Below are 25,202 nucleotides of genomic sequence, written 5' to 3'. Positions count from 1 at the left end.
AGGAAATTCAGCACCTGCTCTCTAACGTTCCAGTGGCGTGGCGACCTTTGCGATTTATCGATATTTCTCCATTTGAAGTTGTGGTAAATAATCGATTATTAAGGTGTTCGCTGCGAACACCCTGTTTCTCGATACTTTTCCATAGGTTTAAATGGTCGATCAATCGATATATCGCAAAGCACGCCACGCCACTGACGTTCATGCGGCGTTTTTCCTTAGCCCGGCAGTATGGACTTAACAACGCGCGTTCAAAGCGCCCGCGTCACTTTCAGACCGTAAGCGCACTCCTCTTTCATTTGCAATCAAAAAATTTTGCGCGGAAGAATGCCGAGCACCTCAACATCCCCCCCCCCCCCCGGTCCCCTGCGGTGCGAACACCTCGGAACGTATGGAACCGCTTGAACTGACGAGATGCGACTCCAGACTGTCATAATCAAAGTAATCGTGTTGGCTGTCAAAGCGTAGATGATGGAGCGAGAAAACACGGTAAACGACTTGAAGAATACTCCGGAGTTTTGGCGCGAGTCCAACGGGAAAGTGAGCGACGGAACGCGCCCCGAACATTTGTAGTTGGCAACGCTGTTTTCCCCCATTTAAATGCATTAAATATATCGATTTCATTCGGGGCAATCTGCCTCATCAAGAATCGATTGTTTTACATGCATTCAAATGGGGGAAAACAGTGTTGCCATCTTTCAAGAAATCGCGACTTCGCGAGGCGTCGTCGGATGCAACACATCCAGCATCCCGACACCGAACGAGGACCGCATTATTTACTGCAAGTGCTATTTTCTGCGCTGCCAGTAAATGAAGCGAAAACTCTGACTCCAAGCAGCGGAGTTTTGTCCAGGAAGTGTTAGTTTTTTTATCCCAGCTCGCGCCATTAAGCAGTCCCCCTGCCCTCTCTAATTTGGTTGATATTGGGGACCGCTAAATAAAATCTATCGCTACCGCCTCATGAAAATATCTAATTAAAAAAAATCTACTAAAAATAAACCATATAAAGGGAAGGGAGTTTAAACTTGCGTTACGGGTTTGCGAAAGCCTTCATTATAATCAATATTCTTCTCAATTGGATTGAGATGATACACTCTCAAGTTATCTCCGTGCTTTATTTTTCGAATTGGAATCTATGAGGCGTTTAATTTTAATTTATTGATTATTACTTTAACCATTTGATGTTCAAGGCGGGCCAAATTGACCCGAGGCTCGCTAAAATCACGTGGCCCGCGGGTTTTATGAGGCCGGTACATACATATGAAGATAAAGTTCTAAAAATCCATCCTGAACGAATAATCAGGCATCAAATTGAAAGAAGAAAAAAATAGAGTGTCAATAAAGCCGAAGATAGAAGAGACATAATCGGGCCTCGTTTTAAACTTTTCTCCCGTATCTGATTGACGCGTCATCGGCAGCATAGAGCGGAGCATCGCGAGTGCGAGTTCACGCCGCGCGCCATCGCGCCTTCAATTTTGCAGATGCAACACGGACATCCATTAAGCACGAATAGTTGTATCTCTGCGCCGTCACCAACGAACGTTGAGGCGTCTCTTATCTTTGAAATTTGAGGAAAGGTAAGGTTATGTTTGCTCAAAATGCACCATGATGGGTCCCAATCAATAATCATTTTTGGAAAAAAAGTAAAACGAAAATTGGAAACATGTTAAGAGGTCTTTAAAACGCTGCCTTGTAAAGGACGCACATCTAAAATTTGTTATTTTGGCGGGACCTAAGTCGTTTCGGGGAATTTTTTCTAAACGACCACCCCTAAAAATTCCAGCTTGTATCAAATTGACCTGACTATCTTTGCTCGAGGAGTTGTATAAGGCATATGAGATGGGGGGATGAGAGGCGCCAGTATATCGCTAAAAACATGAATGTTTCAAAGAAAAAGTATTTCTTACCTCACCTTCAAAAACATCGATAATACCCCAAAAGGTATCAAAATCGATGTGTTTAAATACGATTTGGTACTATGCGGATAAAGCCTGACACTTGCAAAAGCCCCGTCGTCTTCCGATTTTACCCTCCTGTTGTGCGCAGATATCATTTTAATTGTGCGTCCTGCGTGACCATTAACCACTTTTGTAAACATTGAGGGGAGGCAGAAATTTGCCTTATTGGTGCTCCAAAAAATGACCAATCGGTCATCGCAGACTCCAAGAAAAGGGTTATGCAAAACGGCCAAAAAGTGACCCCGCGGGGATTGTACGAAACTTTGTGGGATGATTGTATAGGTCATTTTGGGCCTGCATCTGGCTGCTTTTAGGCGAAAACCGCAGGGAAACAGCGTTGCCATTTTTTAAAGTCGTAACCTTCAAACACCCATAACTTTCGCAAAAATGCAGTTACAGAGCTCGTATTTATACCAAAAAATGCGGAAAATTTTGTTCTATCGACCAACGCAAAGGAAATTTTTATTTGAGTCCACTGTTGCCACGTTTTGGCCATTTTTTTAATTTTCATAATGATTAAAAATCACGTTATCGCCTAAAAGTGTGTTTGCAGTTGGTGGGGATTGAATAAAAACCTGTCGGAATTATTGTTCGTTCGATTTCGCATCCATTGATATGTTATACTTTTCTGAGAGGCTTAGGGAATCCAAGTTACAGCGATTTAAAAATTCGGCAACACGCCCGACGCCCGATTTTGACGCTCGTTAAGGTACGTTTCGCGACTCCGTGTTGAAGGAGAACGCCTAAATAAAACAAAATTCGAAGAGCCAGTTCATGTTTTACGCTTTTTTGAAACTTTCACGTCATTTTTAGAAATTCAAGTAGCGGCGGTGTTGCCGGTTTTCAATGAAAACCACCGCTGCGATCACAATTGAAAGTAGCACTCATTTAATCACGTCTAGCTACATAGTTTATCCTAAACTGACCATTTGCGACATGATGTTAACAACGTCGCCTAATTTCCGTCGGAATTCGCGTAGAGGCGGGGTTGCCAGTTTTCAAGGAAACCGCCGCCGCAATCACAAAAAAAATGTATCACTCATTAAATCACGTCCAGCCTTATTCTGTAGTTGGAATTGTCGATTTATCGAATCGATGGTTTCTTCTATCTCTTTGCAACGGCACTGGTGTCCGACAATAACGAGGTATCGAAATTTAAGGCTACCGAATCACCCGAGCGGTCTGATGATTAGTTTTGGAGAGGGACCTAGATCCATCGATCTTGATCTCGATACAATATCGAAAACCGGCAACACCGCCGCTACTTGAATTTCTAAAAATGACGTGAAAGTTTCAAAAAAGCGTAAAACATGAACTGGCTCTTCGAATTTTGTTTTATTTAGGCGTTCTCCTTCCAGGCCCGCCACATCCCATCTCGGGCCCAGGTGCCAGATTTCTGGCCCGGGCCCCTAGCACAGAGGGGGGTCCGGGGGGCCTCCCCCGGGAAATTTTTGAAATTTTAAATATATTTGGACGCATTTTGAAGCTCTTATGATGGAGATTTTCCATCAATTTCTGCAGAATAATTACGCTTTTTTTTACTTTCAGCACCAAATACTTTCAAACTGTTGCATTCAAAACATCTATAAACATTTTTTTGAGGGGGGCAGATGATACTTTTCAATTCTAGGGGGAGCCGGGCCCCCTGGACTCCCCTTTTGTACGTCTATGGCAAGGGAGTTGAGCCATTGAAGTCGAGAATGCCCGGACAGGGGCCTCTTAGCATCCGACAACAGAAGAAAATGAAACGCAGTTACTCAAAATATCATTCTACTTATACTCAAAATCTTGAAAATAGATAGAATCTCTAAAAAAGTAAGACAAATTTTATATTGCCCTAGCGTGTATTTGAAACTTCATTCATCTTGCGGAATTTTTAGGGCCATTTTTTCACTTTTCCTTACGAGACAAGGATTACACATGAATTCGTAGGGGATTGTCACCTGCGTCACGGGCCCCTCCAGGGCCCGGGCCCCGGTACCGAGGACCCAGTATCCCCCCCTTGTGGCGGGCCTGTCTCCTTCAACACGGAGTCGCGAAACGTACCTTAACGAGCGTCAAAATCGGGCGTCGGGCGTGTTGCCGAATTTTTAAATCGCTGTAACTTGGATTCCCTAAGCCTCTCAGAAAAGTATAACATATCAATGGATGCGAAATCGAACGAACAATAATTCCGACAGGTTTTTATTCAATCCCCACCAACTGCAAACACACTTTTAGGCGATAACGTGATTTTTAATCATTATGAAAATTAAAAAAATGGCCAAAACGTGGCAACAGTGGACTCAAATAAAAACTTCCTTTGCGTTGGTCGATAGAACAAAATTTTCCGCATTTTTTGGTATAAATACGAGCTCTGTAACTGCATTTTTGCGAAAGTTATGGGTGTTTGAAGGTTACGACTTTAAAAAATGGCAACGCTGTTTCCCTGCGGTTTTCGCCTAAAAGCAGCCAGATGCAGGCCCAAAATGACCTACACAATCATCCCACAAAGTTTCGTACAATCCCCGCGGGGTCACTTTTTGGCCGTTTTGCATAACCCTTTTCTTGGAGTCTGCGATGACCGATTGGTCATTTTTTGGAGCACCAATAAGGCAAATTTCTGCCTCCCCTCAATGTTTACAAAAGTGGTTAATGGTCACGCAGGACGCACAATTAAAATGATGTCTGCGCACAACAGGAGGGTATATCAGAAGACGACGGGGCTTTTGCATGTGTCAGGATTTATCCGCATAGTACCAAATCGTATTTAAACACATCGATTTTGATACCTTTTGGGGTATTATCGATGTTTTTGAAGGTGAGGTAAGAAATACTTTTTCTTTGAAACATTCATCTTTTTAGCGATATACTGGCGCTTTCTCATCCCCCCATCTCATATGCCTTATACAACTCCTCGAGCAAAGATAGTCAGGTCAATTTGATACAAGCTGGAATTTTTAGGGGTGGTCGTTTAGAAAAAATTCCCCGAAACGACTTAGGTCCCGCCAAAATAACAAATTTTAGATGTGCGTCCTTTACAAGGCAGCGTTTTAAAGACCTCTTAACATGTTTCCAATTTTCGTTTTACTTTTTTTCCAAAAATGATTATTGATTGGGACCCATCATGGTGCATTTTGAGCAAACATAACCTTACCTTTCCTCAAATTTCAAAGATAAGAGACGCCTCAACGTTCGTTGGTGACGGCGCAGAGATACAACTATTCGTGCTTAATGGATGTCCGTGTTGCATCTGCAAAATTGAAGGCGCGATGGCGCGCGGCGTGAACTCGCACTCGCAATGCTCCGCTCTATGCTGCCGATGACGCGTCAATCAGATACGGGAGAAAAGTTTAAAACGAGGCCCGATTATGTCTCTTCTATCTTCGGCTTTATTGACACTCTATTTTTTTCAATTTTCAATTTGATGCCTAATTATTCGTTCAGGATGGATTTTTAGAACTTTATCTAAAGTTCATATGTATGTACCGGCCTCATAAAACCCGCGGGCCATGTGTTTTTAGCGAGCCTCGGGTCAAGTTGGCCCGCCTTGAGCATCAAAGAGTTAAAGTAATAATCAATAAATTAAAATTAAACGCCTCATAGATTCCAATTCGAAAAATAAAGCACGGAGATAACTTGACAGTATGTATCATTATATTAATCCAATTGAGAAGGATATTGATTATAATGAAGGCTTTCGCAGAAATGCACTGTTTCCGCCAAAACTGTTGTCTAAGAATACATGTGCCATTTGCGATGGAAAATTTAGTTGAAAAGATGGTTAACAATATTACATTAAAGATTGAATGCCAAGAGAATGAAGTAAAATGAGTTAGGCAGATTCTAAAGACGAATTCCAAAAACTATGTGCTTGGCGTTTGATCATTGGCGATTTACGTCATCAGACAGAAGAGGCCTAAAAGTTCAGTACTTGGCATGACTTTCCACTTCAGAGCGGATTGATTGAATGCTTGGGAAGAAGGTAATTGCGAATTCTCGAACTCACATTGTACACAAAGATATCAGTTCAATGCACGCCGTGTCACTTTGGAACGCGACTTTTAATATTTAGAGCATTATTTCACCCAAATGAAACATGGCGTTGTCGTTCTTTTCACGTGGAGAATGTGACCTCCTCGTCACTTCCAATTTAAATTTTTAGATCGCTTCATGGCGGAGTTCAACAGTATTGTATCAAATGCCAGGGCTTTGTAGAAGAGCCCCACCACGGCATTTCTGTCGAGCAACTTTCGAGACGCCCCACAGTGCGGCCCTCTGTGGACGAAAATAAAAAATTCACAACTTAACATGTGAATATTTTTTTTTTTTTTGGAGTTTGACATCTTAAAGATATTTCTGACTCACAATGATGGTTCATTCCCAAATGTTTCGCCCAAAATTGGTTCTTTGGGCGGAAAGTGGGCGGAAAATGGGCCGAGAATCACTGCTTCATTAGAAATACGCGGGAAAAAGACGACAATTTCAAATGAATATTTCTTGATTGAAACGCAACATTCTCTAGGTGGTTGACATTTTCTTAATCCTCAGATATTCAACTTCAATTCCACTAAAAGGATTTTGCAACTTTTTGCGACTATCAGAGACATTTGAAGTTAAAGTTCTGGTGTTTCACGTTGCTTTTACATTGTTAACATAGGGCTAATTCGCAGTTGCCAACCTCAAATCAACTTTTTTCGAAAAATACGCAAAAAAATCCTGAGATATAACATTTACTTATTCCTCCAGTGTTTTAATTTGAAAGTGTTTTACCCATGGCACGATTAATGGATTTATACAACCAAATTTTAAAATACTAGCAGACGACTGGGCTCCTTTGAACCCCCCTCCCCCCCCCCGTATTCTGAGCGCTAAGGGCCCAACATGCCACTGCATCAGGCATACCTATCAAATAAGACCATTGAAAAAAAATTAATCCAATAATGGAGATGTTGCATGTGTGAGGAATTTGCAATTTGACTGTTGATTCTTATGTAAAAGTTCGCAAGAAACACGATGGTGCCACTGATTTTCTCTGAAATCAACTCCCAAGCTCAAAAAAAGCTCTCAAGTTGAGGCCAAAATGGAGGGGATATCCCGCCCTACCCTGAGAGTCCACCTCTACATCAAGACAAACTCTCCATGCAAAGATAGGGAGCAAATACATTGACAGGGCTGCCACTTCATTCGGGGACTCCAAAACTGAAAACACGGCAACCCTGCTAATGTATTTGCTCCCTATCTTTGCATGGAGAGTTTGTTTTGATGTGGAGGTGGACTCTCAGGGTAGGGCGGGATATCTCCTCCATTTTGGCCTCACTTTGAGAGCTTTTTTTGAGCTTGGGAGATGATTTCAGAGAAAACCAGTGGCACCATCGTGTTTCTCGCGAACTTTTACACAAGAATGAATGGTCAAGTCGCAAATCCCTCACACATGCAACATCTCCATTACAAACACTCTTCAATCAGTAGAAGCGTAATTTTTTCCGTCATTTTCGGTCCTCAAAAAACCCCTAACTTAATATTGATGTGCTATCCAAATTTGGCCAATGACTTCTCCGGCCATAAAGACCTTGGTGAAGTAAAGTTGAAAAGTTAGTTAAGAGTATAGGATACTCTTAACGAAAGAGTTTAATACAATTATAACTGTCTTTCTGTGCTGCGCCGTCCGGAAAAGAACACGGCCCCAAGACGCGACATCGTGTAAGTGAAGATTGAGCGTCCTCTGTATTTTAAAGTGTTCAGTCACCCAGTGTTGTAAGTTTTGACCATGCATTTTCTAACTCATCATTCTGTTCGGTTTCGGCTTTCTCATTTTTTGGCTCTTTGCTTGTAAGTCCATCTCTATAGAGGGCGGTTGAAATATGTAATTGGGATTGACTCTAAGAGATTGTCAAATCGTTTTCTCTTATTTTCATCTGTGCATTTTCAAAGTAATGTTACGAATGTTTCAGTGCTGAAGATTGTTCTGAAAAATTACATTTGTTTTGTGTCATTTAGTCTGGCAACATTTCAGTTGAATGACTTTCAACATTAATGTGCGGCGTACAATTTATTTTAAACTGTTTCAGCTGCTCGCAAAATGCTCCGCTCTTAAATTAAACATAAAATCGTTGATTATGATGAATATGCCCCGAAAATAAGAGGGACGGAGATAATTCGTCACCCCTATGACGTAAGGGCGTATCGCAATTTACAAGTGAGCCCTGTTTTACCCATTAATCCATGATTTCTAGGGCTCAAGTGGTTTGCGAGGTGTGCCCTTGCGCCAGAGAAGCGACGATAATTGCGAGGGGCGACCGGGGATACAAATCAAGTGCGAGAGGCCCCCGGTTAAATACCTCTATTTTGTGCACAATAATTAAGCGACGGAGAAAGTATATCTTCGAGGTTGTCGATCTCTTAGATTTCCTTCGCTTCGTGCAATTTTTCTCGCGAAGAAAACCTCTTGGAGGATAGGAGTATGTTCCTTTTGGGTTTTAGATTAAATAAAATAATCTTCGATATTCTTGGCAACCCTGGACGATTGGCGGAACGGGGCTGAACGGAACAACTTGAGATAGAACATTCGAATCGACAAAGCGCCCAGAAATATATGTAAACGTGAGTCATATGTGAAGTGCACTCCTCTTAAAATTTCTCTCACAAGTATTTAGTTCATTTTTTCCCACCAAATTAAAATGAATTTTACTGTCTATTACCTACTAAAGTCGCATTTTAAGGGATTTTGCACTGGTACATTCTCTGGTAAAAATTGGCGATACGAGCTGCGTTTCAAAATATCATAGAGTTCTTATAGCCGACTAAAGAAGGCTATTGAAAATCATATAGCTGGCTGTAGAAAGCGGAGCAAATCATATAGCCGGGCTATACGAAGCTATAAAAAAGTATACAGTCGGGCTATAGTTCCTATCGCCGGGCTTTACACTTTATCGCCATTGGCTATAAAAGGCTATAAGAAACTGTGTAGAAATTCGTGTGCTTTGGAAATCATTAAGTTTGATACGAAACTACCTTAATATTTACAAAACACATATTATATTTTCCTTTAAAACATTTTTTTTTTTCATCAATTAAAATGAGATGGTCCATACAGAGTGTGCAAACATTTCCAAATCATGAGTTGAAAAACGCTGACTCCGCGAGATTAAATATTAGAGCCTAACACAAAGCGGAGCGGCGACGCACTGGCGCCTACAAACCTAACAGGGATACTTCACGCATTGCGCAATGCGTGAAGTATCCCTGTTGGGTTTGTAGGCGCCAATGCGCGTTTTGCGCTCTCTGCCCGCTCGCCGTGCCGCAGCGTGCCACGGCGTCTGAAGCAACTATTTCACACCAGAGGTATTGCACAGTATCATAAGAAATTGAAGGCGCTCCAACATATTAAGAATGACAGGCATCCTTCAAAAGTACGGAGCTTTCCTCGCAAAATAAATCAAGATACTACGGCACAAAAAGAGAGCGGTAGTCCAAAAACTAAGTAAGTCCTGGTATCCGTATTTAGTAACGTTTAGCATAAACTTAATCGTCTGGCTGTTGCTTAATCGCCATCGGCTATAAAAGGCTATAAGAAATTGTGCAGCCGGTTACAGAAGCTATTGGGAATCTTACAGCCGGCTTTAGGTCTATAGTATTTTGGAACACACATTCTACTGCCAATTTTTACCAGGGCTTGTACCTCTTACCACCCGTCGCAATCAATTCATTCCTCGTCGCTCACAGAGGTTGTAAATCTATGACATATCCGGATCCAGGGGGGATCTGTTGCCTGAAAAAAAGTGAGGAGAAAGAAGAAAGGAGCATAGGAAAGAAGGAGGAAAGACGCTTACATTTGATAATTGAGGACTTCGTCGGTAAACGGGCATATGAGGCTTGCAATGCTGCTATAAGATTGCGCGATTTTTTCTAAAGTTAAGCAGCAGATGAAATTCATTTACATAGTGGGGAAAAATCGGAGCAGATTTTCGGAAAAATTCATATCAGACAGTCGGATAAGTTATTTACGACTAGAAAAGTACGTTGCTGAATCTTAGCAGCATTCGAAGTCTCATACGCCTCTTCACCAAAAAAGTCTCAATTATTTATTACGAAATTGACTCCAACCGCATATTAGACGCCTCAAAATGTATTCAGGGAAGGCCCTCGGACCCTCATTACGCCCCCTCCCCTTCCGAGGTGTCTGGATCCGCCTATGATCTACGATACACTTTTTAGACACCAAAGAAGCTCAAATTGCATAAACGACGAATTGGGGGAGAACTTAATTTTCCCTTCGTATTCTCGCTTATGTAAGGTAGGTGATAGGCAACTAGGTAAATCAATTGACGTGGAGATCCAGAAAATAGGTGTTTTATAAGCAATCCACCCCAAGAAATCCGAATCTGACCGTCGCGAAGCCCCCCCCCCCCCCCCGGTACCTCGCTGAGAGAGAAGGAAATGAAGAAAAAGGAGGTCCCTAAGATTATGCATTTGACAAGTCTAGGGCTTGACTAATACCCCATTAGCGAGACTCCGGGATGCTTTCGGATCGTCATATATTTTATTAGGAAATATGGTAGAAAATTTGGGGAAAATTTAGGAAGTCGTAGTGTCTTTTGTGGCAGTTTGATTTAGACTTATTTATGATGAAAGGAACTATGAGCATACGATTTACGCGCAATATAGTTCCCGTGGCATAGGTACGTCCCATCCTTACCCTGTCTAGTGGTTCATTATCGCGAAGTGACTGCGGGGTGGTCCTAACCTTTGTCGTTCATTGCCAATAACACAAAGAATGACGTAAGACTTGAGCCGCTTACTCGCGGAAATCTTGAATCATTGAGCTGGAGGCATCTGTCGGCGCTGAGGCGAACTAACGAGTTACGTAACGCTCGCAGCTCGAATAGCTCGACGCTGAAAATCGATAGCTCGAGCTATAATTAAGAGGATCGCGACGCGGGTCGGCGGCGGGGCTGCCGTCGCGCCGAGCGGCAGAGTGGGGAAACACCGCGGAGCGAGCTTAAAATACAGGTTCTAAATTTAGAGTCGCGTGTAAAAACGAGCGGAGCCATGACGCGAAAACACGCGGCGCCGCGGCCGAGAAATAGTTGAGCAGTGAGGTTTTCGTGCTATGGAAAATGTGACGGTGGAACCGGGAAAATCGGGGGACGTGCCGGCGGAGCCGATAGCGGGGAGTGCGGGAAAACCCCGTCGGAACAACTACGGACCGGGCGGACGCTTCGGGCACCGCAGGAGCCCGACGACCGGGCACAGGCGACGCCATCTCACGCCCGACCCCAAGAGGGGCGGCCCCAATGGAGGGGACGAATCTGACGTCAGCAGCGCCGAGTCGGGCAGGGACCCGCCGCCACCGCGCAGCCCCCGGAGCCCCGGACAAGCGGCAAAGGCGCATCTCATCCACCTCGGACGACGAAGCCGAACACCTCCACCCCAAGAGCAAAGTCAAAGCCAAGAGGAGCCTCTCCGCGGTGGAGGCCAAGAAGAGAACCAAGAGACTCATCGAATCCGAGAGCACCACGGATGAAGCCCCGATCGCGGTCCCGGACAGCGGGAGCGTTCTGCGGCGGCGACACAGGAGCAAATCCAAAGAGACCCCCGAGATGCAACATCCATCGGAGAGCAGTCAAAATACAGGCGATGCCTGGTGGAAAATATGGCCGCGGGCTAAGAGTGCCGAGCCGGAGGCGAAAACCCCGAGTCGCCCCAAGAGAACGAGAAGCGCCTCCAGAGGGAAATCGGATCGGGAGTCGACAGATGATCAGCGGAAACCGCAAGCTCCCACCAGGAGTAGACAGCAAAGCCGCCCTAATTCGGAACTCTACAAGGACGAGAGCAGCGATGACTTCTGGAAGCCCAAAGGCAGCATGGAGAAATTGCATTCCAACTACACCGAGAGACAGAAAGGAAGAACGGAGCCGAAGATGGAAGAGAAGGGGCAACAGGAAGACGAGCCTGTATCGAATAAAGACAGCGCTCAAAATGGCCTTCGGGAGCAGATCGTAGAGAAGAAAGGCGAGAAGAAGAGCAAGATCTTGGAGACGAGGAAGTTGGGCACCGCGGCGAAACCGAGAACTGCGGAAAAAGTCGAGGTCACCGAAAATGACGGGGGTCTCTTGATCAAGCGCAAGTTCAATTTGAAATTTTGGACGAGCGACTCGCGGCGTGAGTGGAGGAATTTTGTCGCCGATAACGCGGTGGAGGTTAGGAAAATTCGCGCGCTTAAAAACAAGTGCATTTCGGATTTAGTGCTCATGATACTGTTTTGCGGGGTGGGTGCGATAGTGTTCAGGTCGATCGAAGGCGCCTTCGAGAATTTCTACAAGTGCGGCGTGAAGCGGGTGAAACGAGATTTCATAGACAATTTGTGGCTCCGGAGTCATAACCTACCGGAGGAGGAGTGGAAGTCCCTGGCCAGGCACAAACTCATGGATTTCGAGGAGCAGCTCCACACTGCCTTCGAGGCTGGACTTAGCACGTATAGCGGTCAAAGGTCTTGGAGCTTCATTAACGCTTTCATTTACTGTTTGACCGTTATAACCACGATAGGTGCAGTAATATACGATACTCATTTATATAAATTTGAAGGGATCAGAACAGGGGGGTATGAAACGTAAGAAAGAAATGAAAGATTGGAAATTTCAGTGAGATGTATTCATGAAATATCACGAGGCTGTGAAATAGTTCATATTTTTCAGGGACTAGAGTATGCAACCCGCACTCAAACACACAAAAATAGAAGGAATTCACAATTTTTACATTTTGCGAAACATGAAAAGGAACCAGTATTTTTCAGTATCTTTCATAAATTTCTGAAATTTCATGAAATATTTCACGTGAAATTACAAGATTTTATTTTTCATGAAATTTTGCCACCCTGGATCAAAACAAGGGGCCTAGCCGCATTACAATCATTCATTCGATATCTTGCCTTTTTTTCATACACTGATTTAATGGCTACGTGATGGTTCAAATGTAAACATACACAAAACCTTATTTCTGATTCGCGCCCTTTGACCATGTTGGCCAAATGCATCCAAGAGTTTATCAAATTCGAAATTTCTCGTGTTTAATGAGTTCTTAATTGATTTATGACCGGTCAATGGCTAAATTTTAATAAATTAACACAATTAACTTACGAAGAATTTGTACATAATGGTATGTTAGTATATTTTGGTTTGAACCAAGAGTTCGATATTATATCGAATGACGCAGTCGCTAAATCAGTCTATTAAAAAAATACAATATCTTTGAAGGAAGGATTTCTTAAAACGAATTAAAAATGAAAAGCTCACTTATGCCGAGGCTTCGCGGGTTAACATAATGCAGTATTTACTATACTTAAAAGTCTAGATAACTCTGCTCCAAACGTGCTCCGCTGTTCCGCCTTCAGAAATTCGTTTAGGCAATAACACTACAAACGTGCGAACTTTCGCTCGGGATATTCTACAACACTTTTCCTGTTTTTTTTTTTTTTTCTTTTTTTTTTTTTTTTTTTTTTCAGTAAGATAATGCGAGAGTCGAGGTTCTTCTGGTGACTAATTTATTTCCCATCGCTGAAAAAGCTTCAGGCAACAGCAAATTCTACGTATTCAAATTATTGCTCAAGATACTCTTGTAAATCTCAAAGTAAATCTTACCCACCTCCGTAATGCCTTAGAAAGAGAATAAAAAATAAAAACAATATGATAACTGAAATATAAATAATATAAATTCAAATCCACACGATCAGCCTAAGAAAATGCCTGATTCGTCAAACCATCTGCATCAGTGTGAAAGTACCAATATGTCTCTGGAAAGTACTCTTTAGAATCTCGCAAAATTCAAATCGTTTTTAATCGTCAAGGATTTTTTTCTTAGGAAGAAAATAATGACTTGGGCTCTACTCTATAAGTTTCTATGATGAAAATGTGTGAAGAATGTATTTAACTTGATGATCTAGAACTCTCTTTGAATTTTACATTTATTACTTAAGACTTGTCTCTGTCCAACAGGCTACGGTCACATAACACCATCAACGACAACAGGGAAGATAATAACTATGGTGTACGCAGTCTTCGGCATTCCTATGTTTCTAATTTTACTAGCGGACTTCGGTAAGATGTTCACAAGATGCATCAAGTTTCTATGGGCATTTGTGCGGCGACTCTACTACACAGGAAGCTGCCGTAAAGTTCGCCGAAACGTTCCTCAGGTATGAGTTCGATCAGCGCCGGATTTAAGGGGTGGGGTGGGGGGTGGTCGCCTCAGGGCCCCCACCACAAGATAATTGGACCGCGTTACGCAAAAAGGAACCAAGCCATAGCAGCTATTTCCCAATTTAACTGGGCGATAATTCATCTACTTACATGAAAACGGTTGTGCGAATTTTTGTGCAAACAGAGAATTTTCTGCATACTACGAGGCAAATTCCTTAACATTTTCAAAAGAATCCGCACAAACGTTCTCTTGTACATAAAAGACTATATTGCCCCATCAATTTGGCAATGGCTAATGTGGCTTGGTTCCTTTCTGTTAAACGCGATACAATTTCTTTTTTTGCTATCATGGTAAAAACTACAAAAGGGTTACCCTCGTTGAATACAATTGTCCAAGCTGTCCTTGAAATAACTCTAATGACTATATCCTAAAGATCAACGACTGGGAAGAAAGCAGTAGTGAGAGGCTGGGACTGTTTTTGGAGTTTAAGCTTGCAACTGAATAAGGGCCTAACATAAAATGGCGCCGGGGGAATATAGGCCTTCACCTCCTTTTTTTACCGACTAATTCGTACTTGGGGGGGGGGGGGGGGGGAGCACCACGGATACGTCCCGCGGTCCCCACTACCCTAAATCCGGTGATGGATGTGATATATTTAACATTGTTACCAATGCACAACCCTTGTGTTAAGACACGCATATGAATAGGACCGATGAAACTGCGATGGGCTCGTAACAATTTATGCATTGGAAATACGTTTGACTTCAAAATGGACTAAAATTTTGGTTCGCGATACCAAGGCAAACAAACAAGTGATGTGATGCCAAATGGCTGCGATAGGATTGCGCGAATGCTCCCTTTTTTACCTTTTTAGAGATGCGTAGGATTGCGCGAATTTTCTGGTACTGAAAACTCACATGTTTTGCGTGAATATTCAATATTCAACGAGAAAGCGTTAATCTGGCAACCTTGAAGTTTGTGGTAGATAACTACATCGCAGAAGACTGTTCATTCCCTCTTTACATATGGGCATGTCTCTCTTCGATGGATAGCCCTCGCGGGAGGCTGTAAACTGCCACCCATTTCCTGGAAACATGGACAACTGCCCCCCGTATAAATTTGAAAACTGCCACCCGACTTGACAACTGCCCCCCGTGTAAATTTGACAACTGCCACCGGTAGTGACAACTGCCACCGTTGCCTACGAGAATGGAGAGGCCGTAACTAGTCAGTTCTGTGACGTCAAGCTAGTAGATATTTACCGAAAACAACAAGCATCTCCGGGTCATCAGTGCATCGATGAGTGAGGCAGTCGCTGCGTGGACCAATCAGAGTGGCTCTCGATCGGCCGAAGTTGCGCGAGCGGCCCGTTTGAATCTGAGTGGAGTAACGATTTTCGGTATTACGCATTCATTTCCTCGATATTTAGACAATGTCACAAATGAACTAGTTAGTTTTCTAAAGTGAAATTTCATCCTCTTTCTAAACGGTTCTTATGAAATTTTGCGTCAGATCAACCCTGAAAGAGATATCGGCGAGAAATCATCGCGCGGCAAGCGTTCTCCCATAAGAACGCGTGTTAAACCGCGGCCGAGTTTCATCTACTAGTGTGACGTCACAGAATCGTAGTTACGGCCTCTCCATTCTCGTAGGCAACGCTGCCACCCGTTGAAATTTGACCAAGGAGCGCGATTGAGCGGGGTCGCACAGTTTACCAAACTTTCCTTCACACTTGGACAGGCTGAGGACTGTCTACTGAAAATCAACACATGATAAGAAATTGAGCAGTGTCTGTGATGATTTTTAATAGGCGTGTTTAAAAGTTATTTTTAATACAATTTTTTTAAAAATTTTAATATGGTGAAAAGAGGTCAATGGGCTCTTAGTTGAAAGTAGTGAAAAATTGTAAAAAGTATTTTTTATTACAGACATTATCTTATTATTTCTACTTCTCCTGGCTTGAGATTCACAATCAGTCTTCCCATAATACCGCTTCGACCCTCTGTGCGCCGAGATTCATGTGGGTGGCAGTTGTCAAATTTACACGGGAGTAGAATCAAATAAGTTTTGCTCTTGGAGCCATCGTTTTTTAAAAAAGTGACTTTAGTTATTTTAAGACTTCAGCATGTTTTCTGAAGTCCTCATACTCTTGGAAAGTCGATTTTAATAGTGGTCAATCTTCGTTTTCAACAGAAATTTTTTTTGGCCTCTTTTATCACTGGAAGTTAAATTTTTTGTCCGTACCGTAGACCAACTAAACAGGCTTGTTTTTCTATCAATACGTGCGATAATAATACCGTTTTAAGTTTTTTTGCACTCATAGAGCTATATTCTTGTAGAAGAATAAAACAAAATATCCTTCAAAGTTTTTACTTTCAAAATTTAGCCCCCAAATTGCTCTAAAGTCCGATTTCTAGAATTTTGCGCCATCATTTTTCACCTAAAAAAGCCAGGAAATGTAATTAAACGCTTAATTTTAATTAATTTCTTTAGAACTAACTTAGAGGATGTGGTAGACAACTTTTTAAAGAATTTCTACAGTTTTGCTTTTTTTAAAGCTACAAATTGTACAATTTTTTACTGGTCTACGGTACGGACAAACGGGCTACGGTAAGGACGAAGAGGCGGAAGAGGCATTCGTAAATATTACTGTATGCAAAAGCCGAATTGTAAAGAACTGAAATTCATAGGGGAGTAAACTGCTAAGTTATAGCATAGCTTATAAGTGCCACTTACATAAATAATTACAGGCAATAAAGGTAAAAAGAATAAGTAAATCAGTTTTTCAAAAATAATGAACTGCTTTTATTTTAAAGTAAACGCATTAAATAATTAGGGACAAATCTTAGAAGCTGAGTTCTTAAAACAAGCTTGACAACGTTAGAACGTTTTAGGTGCACTTTTACAAAATAAGAAAGAAAACAAAAAGGTAAATTTATCGAAAATGTGGTCACAAATCACCTTAAATAAATATTTAAAGGACAATAAGAAAAAAATAAGTTAGATATTAACGAATAAATATTAAACGAATAAATTGCTATGAACTTCAGACGAAAGAGAGGACTCAAAGTTCTAAAAGAAAAAATGAAAACAAATAAAAAGATGGCGATCCTTGCGCAATCATCGAAAAAAAGCCTCCTTCTTCAAAGTCGCGTCATACTAAAAAAAAATACGTCTCTCTTTTTTTTTCAAATTCCAAATTTTGGTGATAGATAAAATAAAGTAAAGTGGGATGATCTATCAAACAGCGCACCGATTATTGGATGACTTTCGCATTTTGTCCGTACTTACCGTAGACCCGGCCGCATCGCGCGTCAGCTACGGGCTACGGTACCGGACGGCTACGGGCTACGGTACGGACGGCTACGGTGCGGACAAATCGTGTGATTATTGGCAACGGTGCTCGGGCATATTCACGCATGTGGTTGAAATTCTGGATTTGAGGTTAAGATATCAGAGCGTATCAAAAAATACCAAAATTCGAGAGTTTGAAGTGATTTATGCATTAAAAAGGTAGGTATACGGTAAGGACATCCTAGATGGTCGTTAAACCTAGAAACTCATAAAAAACGGTCAAAATTTACTGTTTCATTGCGGTTTTTTTTTCCTCTGCTCGACATCAGCGTGTGATAGTCACGATAACACAAAAAAAGTAAACAAAGTTCATAAGTGCTGCACTGTAACGGACGAAATGATGCTGAAAAAAGGGGGCTACGGTACAGGACGCGAATTCCGCAGACAAGGCTGCATGACGCAAAGACTGTCAATATTTTCACTTATTTGGATGAATATAACTGAAAATAATAAGTTAGGTACAAATTGAGTGTGAATTTACAGCAGAAGTGGAAGTATTTAGATGCAAGATGATGGTTATGAAGCGTTAAAGTTGCGCACTTGAGTCGCAGACAGGCTACGGTACAGGACATTTCAGCTGTTTAGGGCCAAAATTCTGATATTAAATGGCAAAAACTGCCTAAAGCGATGTTGGGACCTGATTAAGCGTAAAATTTTGAACAAATTTTAAAAAAAAAAATGTCAGATTTTTCCATTTTGAAGGGCTAAAAAGTTGGCAGACATGGTAGAGCAAAACTTATTTGATTCTACTCGGGTGGCAGTTTCCACTACCGGTGGCAGTTTTCAAATTTATACGGGTGGCAGTTTTCATAAAAATTTCTTGAAAACTGCCACCCGGGTGGCAGTTTGCCGTCGCCCGCCCTCGCAGCACGCATAGCCCAGCGAGCCTTCATAGACATTTAAAAAGTGAACTAGGGGCCTCTGGCCGCTACGTGGCTGCCAATCACCGAAAGAAATTACAAATAAAAACTCGTAAAACAACCATGTTCAAGTTTTTAAGAGATGAATGAATTCAAAACCCGACGGGTCCGCCCGCAAGAAAGCGTATATTTATCTCTGATTGGAGAGTTATTCACCAATTTTATATGTATTTTTTTTTTTTAATAAATGTTTTTAAAAAGCTACACACAGTTCTGAAAAGTTTCCGCGAATTTACCTTAATGATCTTAAATTAAAGTATCGAAAATTTCGACGACCCGACCGATATGTTCGTTTGTTCTATTTTCTTTTAATGAAACCAAAAAAACCAATTAAATATCATCCGAGTTTCTGAGTCGTTACAATGAGGATACATAATTTCCCTTTAATTATTATGGTAAAATCTGGAGCAGAAAGTGAAAAATGAATGAGTCCTACATTATTTCTACAGTCTAGTTGGCGCTAATATACGTTTCACGCCAACTGACCGACTGCTGTGCGTTTGGCGCAATGCGAGAGGTATTCATGCAGTCTTGTAGGCGCTAATATGGGCTTTACGCCGACCGTACTGTTTGGCGTAATGCGTGAAGTGTTCCTAAAGTCTTGCAGGCGCTAATATACGTTTAACGCCGGCCGCACTGTGTTTGGTGCGATTATTCAAACTCGCGTAGAAAAATCACGGACTCGAATAATAGAGCTTAAAAGGTCTATGTTGTGTTTCGACGCCGTATGAGCATTCCAACGTTGCCTCGTTTTTCCCAAGTAAATATTTTTTCCGAGAAAAGTTAGGAAAGTTCTTTACAACAAATTATTCAGTCTTTTCACTTCTTTCATGATCAGAAGGTGGGACATCGATGACTTGTCAACAAACTAACCTAAACTAGCGTTACCATAAAAATGCGTTTATTTTCCAACTGTTTCCTGTTTTGCCAAACTTCTACCTTAAATTAACTTCATTTTATATTCGCGCATTCCTGTAGCAAATGTTAAGGTTTTTATTCGCGCAATATTTCTGCCTTTTTGGCGCAATCCTCATATATTTTCATTTGATTGATACATACATTTTTTTATATTTTTTATAAATGATAGGTCATCGGATAACTGCAACGAACGTTTAACAACACTTTCGCTGAGCTTAGCGAAGCATCCGGTAACTCATCGTTTGAAAATGTGGACTTTAACAACGCGTCTTAGTTATTTTATTGTTTTTTCTCCAGGAGGTGATGAAAGGAGTGCAAATAGTGTACAGTATGACCAAGAAACGACGGTCGAGCACAGTCAATGGGGAAATCGGAGAGGAGGCTCAGACAACGGCCCTCCCTCAACAGTTGGCGTTCCTTCAAACACGGGCGGACAATGAAAGCCCAGGGACGCCGGCCCTCAGCACCTATGCCATCGACGACGAGTTCAACTTGCCCATTTCCGTCGCCATCACCATCCTCTTACTCTACATCATCTGCGGGGCCTCCGTTTTCTATTATTGGGAGGAATGGGGCTTCCTAGAATCTTTCTATTTCGTATTCATCTCTATGTCTACCATCGGATTTGGAGATTATGTGCCCAAGGTGAGACATTCCTGTAAATTCAACGAACTAAACGTCTAGAATGGCCGTCAGATAGGGAACCTGCGTAACGCGCATGGCGGAGGGGCCCAAGGCCGGAGGGAGGTGGGAGCCCAATTGGACTACATTTTGCAATGCGGAACTATAATTTCTGGCTTATCGGTAAAAACACGTAAGTGCATGAGGAAACTGATGGTACATGCGTTGTTTCTAAGCTGAGCCAGAAATTATAGTTCCGAATTGCAAAATGTGGTCCAATTATTGAGCCCATCCTCAATCTCCATTTCCGCCGCGTCTTACCCGTGAGGATTACATGTGCCAATGTCCACGTTTGTGAATTTTAATTATTTTAAGGTGTGCCTTCAAAGTTCCGCATTCTCTTCCGTAAAAATTCAATCTTTTTTCTATTCTCGCCAAAACTATTAAAAAATTTCCAACTTTGTGGGACATCACGCAAGGCTTAGACTTCCTTCTCCCTCGCCACACATTATACATGTCCAGTGGCGTGGCGTGAATTGCGATGTATCGATTGTTATGCCATTTAAACCTATGGTAAATGATCGATTATTAAGGTGTTCGCTGCGAACATCCTGTGTATCGATCCTTTTCCATAGGTTTAAATGGCATAACAATCGATACATCGCAATGCACGCCACGCCACTGTACATGTCCTATTATGATCGTAAGTTAGGTTTCAAGGTTACGGGTTTTCACAAAATCCTCGTTTAAAGTTTTACACGGTGAGAAAATTCCATTATGAATTTTACTGATGTAACACGTAGCACTTACAATAAACAAGCTAATAAAAAATAATCATGGATTTAACAGCGTCAATTTTAGATTTTCACGACGGTTCTTTGGTCTAGTGCTGTCAAACTGAATTCAATGAACAGCAATGCGTTATCACTCTGGCACATGATGGATGGAGATCCATCAATAAACCGAGAGCGCATTTCAGGAGAATGATCGTACCTTCTTCCCCCCCCCCCCCCCCAAAAAAAGGAAATACTGGCTAAATTTTGCGTGGTTTGAAGGCAAAGCGCTCTGAATACGTGCAAAAACATATATCGCACCATAAAAGCCATGGTCTACAGTCATGTCAAATGGAGGTAATAATATAATAGTTCATGATCCGTTTCTAATTTCCCTCCCACCCCCCCCCCCCTCCTCACGCCTCCCCCCCCTCCCGCCCCCCCCCCCCCACGCCCCCCACTCCCCCACCCCCCCCCACCCACCCCCCCACCCCCCCCCCCCCCCCCCACCCCCCCCACCCCCCCCCCCCCACCCCCCCCCCACCCCCCCCCACCCCCCCCCACCCACCCCCCCCACCCCCCCCCCCCCCACCACCCCCCCCCCCCCCCACCCCCCCCCCCCCCCACCCCCCACCCCCCCCCCCCCCCCCCCCCCCCCCCCACCCCCCCCCCCCCCCCCCCCACCCCCCCCCCCCCACCCCCCCCCCCCCCCCCCCCCCCCCCCCATCCCCCCCCCCCCCACCCTCCCCTCCCCCCCCAACCCTCCCACCCCCCCCCCCCCCTCCCGGAAACCAATACATAAATATAAAAAAATGAAACGCATCATATCGCATCTTATTCCCACTCCCAAGCTGGTTATGAACTAGTAAAAAAACCATTTTTTAACAATTTGGCGCGTATACGTAGTATACCGCCTTTGCGATCGTTTCGAACCCTGCTCGATACAATAACCGAGTCCCTTAGTTCCTTACCGAAAAGTGACTACCGCGAACTTCTGAGATTTTCCAAAGCGTGTAAAAAGTTTATTTATCCATCAATAATTATGATTTAAAGTTGTTTCTCATTCTGGGGGTCGCTAGTTTATGTGCAGTGAATACCAAGAGTCTAAGTTACTTGGTTTTTTTAAAAAAAGCCTAAGAATGCGACGCGCTGATTTAAAATATGCATATATAAGCAGAATCAAGCGAATTGATTCGAGGATGGCTGAGCAGGTCGGCACTCTCGGAATGAGAATCTAACTCCTCCGTTTTGTTCAAAACGTTGCTTTGACAGATCTGTAACCTCGGTTATACTTTTCAAAAGTTGGTACCCGTGCTCTGAAAAACCCAAATAAGCCAAGTTCGTGTAACTATGGTGTCGTTGCCTCGACCGGGCTGTGCTGTGTTGCCAATTGTTGGAGGATAGGTTACTTGCCCGGTGGTGGCTACCGCCACTCATGATAGTGCAATCTGTGTAAGTGCAATCTGTGATGAGCCTCGAGACTCATTAGACCATTAGCTAAACGTGGCTCATACAGGAATCCACTTACCCCTCTCTTCCCCACGCTCCTGATCACTGCGTCGGCGTCTCGACGAACAATAGCTAATGACGGTCGCCAAGCGAGGCCGGGATCCTCAGCCCCTCGCCCAATTACTTACGCTTCATTAACCATTTCACCGTCACGCTAGGATTCGTCCAATTTTAAAAAAAAATTGTTTCGCGAGTTTTTAGCAATTTTTTCCTTACTTTCCGTTAAAACACGAATTAAAAGAGGTCTCATTCATAAAAATCGGCCAAATAGAAGAGAAGTTACAGTATTCGAAATCCGAAGAAATCAACAAAACTTCTCCAAACAAAAAATAAAATGAAGGGGGAAAAAAAGAAATGTATAAATTACAATTTAATATGATTGACCTCAGAATGTGACAAGCAATTCAATTATAAAAAGGAGAAAAAATTGAGTGAAATTACAAAAAATTAGCCTCTTGCAAGGGGCTTTCTTGTATGAGTTTTGACCTGAAGACAAGTAAATCCCGTTATATTATTAAAACGAAATTGACTCCATAGTTTAATGCCTTAGTTTCTTGAATACGATTATTTTAAGCACTCGAAAATTTATACCAGCAATTTTACCCATGGGGTGATTTCCTGAGAGCTGATAATATCACGAATTTCTCATAGAGCCCTTCAAAAATGGCTTGCTTTTTGGGCAGCCGATTCGGCCATCAAACCGGGGTTTAAATGGAAGCTGATAATAACACAAAGCTCTGAGAAAAATTTTGAGATGAGTATAGGAACGGTTTGTAAATTACGAGGAGAGGCGGGCATTCTGTTCAGCATATCGATACATAAGTATTTTCACACGTAGAATTTAATTTTCACGTCAGGGAGTCGACATATTTTGATTTTTTTTATTTTATACGGAAAATTTATGGTTTTTCGGGATTGAAATTACTTACAATTGTTTCATGAAAAATGAATGCACCCAAAATGACTATAGCATTTTGACTTTCACATACGTGCACTCACTAAATTGATTGGTAAATTCAAAGAGTGGGTACATCGACCTGGTATATCAAGTTTCTGCGATTTTTTACGGCAAATCGGTAGATTTTCGGGATGTGGATTGCTTACTTTCAATTCATGAATGAATAAAGCATGGACATGGTTGAGCTTCTTTGCATGAAAAGACGTTTAAAATAACAAAATCAAGACATATTTAAGACAATTGCATTTATATCGAGTCAATTTCTTTTCAATAATATAACGGGATTTATAATACCGGTGATTTGGGTATTTTAGCCCCAAAATACCTTTAAATCGACTTTATCTTCTAGGAGTTCGACAGAATTTTTCCTTTCTTCGCTTAAATTTTTCCGTAGCACTTTTCTTCAAGAATCTGAAAAGATTTTGCTTGAGGCAGATCAAAAAACTTAAATTTGTTCGAATAGCTTTCTAGATTCACAATACACGGTCTCGTGAAGGTGCGTCGTTGACCTTGCAGTGTTGGATCGTGAATTCTCTTGTTGTGCTGCTTGCCTTTTTTGAAATCTCTGTAAATGAAAACTAAAGGGGTTGATATGTGCGAGTTAATGACGCGCCTTATCAACACATTGTGTTGGAGTTCACTGCTTGTTTTTTCTTTTCTGTATTCAGAATCAAATGTTAGGAAGGCGTCAATTGTGACGGTTTTCGATTGCTCTAACATCCATGTGCATCAATGTCGTTCAGGTGCGGTAGATTAGTCCAAAAGATTATGCAGTCAAGTCAATTTTTTTTAAAAAAAACTACACACATTTTTTTAGAAGTTTCCGAGGAATTTCCGGAATGATTTAAAATAAAATCACAAAAAATTTAGACGCGATATTTTCGTTCGTTCCGTTTTCTTTTTATTAAACCAAAATTAATTTTTCGCGGATCGAGTTTTAGAATCGCTGCATCGTTTAAACATCGTCGAGATTTTAAATCGTTGCAATTGAGATACATTTTTACCCTTTTGATTGTGGTAAAAACCGGGCAACGACCGTCAAAATAAATGACACAGGGCTCTAGTTTTATGGCGATTTTAGCGTCGCGAAAGCCAGGGAAGGGAGCGCGGTCGAGTATCGAGTCATCTCCATAGTGTGATGCGCCTTCAATCCAGCTAGCGGCAATGTGCCTATAACCGTAGTCGAATAGTTGTTGCAAATAACTCGCGCATTGCGTTTGGTGCAATGCGAGAAGTATCCATGCTGGCTCGTAGGCGCTAATATGCGTTTGACGCCGATTGTACGGTTTAGCGCAATGCATGAAGTATTCCTGAAGTCTTGCAGGCGCTGATACGACTTAGATGCCGACGACACCGTGTTTGGCGCGATCAGTCCAACTTGCGTTGAGATAATCGCGGCATCGAACAATGGGGCTTTAAAGGCCCATGCTGTATTCCGACGCCGTATGAGCAGTCCAACGTTGCCCCGTTTCTCCCGATAAAATATTTTTCCTGAGAAAAGTTAAGAAAGTTCTCTGTGTTCGCTCTTTTAGATTGAATGGACCATTAAACAACGTACGAATTTAAGCACTCTGATACATGGTTCTTCACCAGAATTTCACGTAGAATTTCACGTCAGACTGCTCAGTCTAGCATTGTTCCTTTCCCACGCTGTATTGTTCAAAGTGTTTACAGCTTGAGGTGAGCGTTAAGATCGAGGTTTCCCTTATCATTCACGTATTTACTGAGACTGCCAAAGTGACGTTTGACGTGCAATTTAACCAAAGGAAATCATTCATTCTTCCATGAGCGGAGAAGTTGAATTTGTTTATAAGAAAATGTTATTATCACGGTCAGGTCCGCCACATACTGGGCCCCGGAGGGGGCCTGTGTTACCCGTGAAAAACCACTACGAATCCACATGCAACCCACATTCATGACTGCAAAAATGTTAACGGAAATCGACAAGCCCAGCGTGCATGGAGGCTATCTCCATTTAAATCTTACGTCACATTCTTACGGCGCAATGATTCAACTA

At 42.3% G+C, this 25,202-nt stretch overlaps 2 protein-coding genes across 3 annotated transcripts in view; one reads left to right on the top strand and one right to left on the bottom strand.

Moving 5' to 3' along the window:
* Positions 1–19,969, top strand: part of LOC109040166 (TWiK family of potassium channels protein 18) — a gene marked incomplete at its 3' end in the record, with an annotated part of 38,367 nt that extends 18,398 nt beyond the window's left edge. Inside the window, 3 exon segments of one of the 2 annotated variants that reach the window (XM_019055985.2) lie at positions 10,861–12,482; positions 13,928–14,127; positions 19,622–19,969. In XM_019055985.2, coding sequence (XP_018911530.2) covers positions 11,231–12,482; positions 13,928–14,127; positions 19,622–19,969 — 1,800 coding nt within the window. 2 annotated transcript variants of the gene reach the window in all.
* Positions 19,970–20,779: 810 nt separating this feature from the next.
* Positions 20,780–25,202, bottom strand: part of LOC140226068 (TWiK family of potassium channels protein 7-like) — a 15,389-nt gene continuing 10,966 nt past the window's right edge. Inside the window, 1 exon segment of the mRNA XM_072306522.1 lies at positions 20,780–20,842. Coding sequence (XP_072162623.1) covers positions 20,780–20,842 — 63 coding nt within the window.

This window comes from Bemisia tabaci, chromosome 1, assembly GCF_918797505.1.
Source record: "Bemisia tabaci chromosome 1, PGI_BMITA_v3".
In the NCBI taxonomy this organism is placed as follows: Eukaryota; Metazoa; Arthropoda; class Insecta; order Hemiptera; family Aleyrodidae; genus Bemisia; species Bemisia tabaci.
Note: the sequence above shows the minus strand (reverse complement) of the source record. Positions and strands in the feature narration are given on the sequence as shown.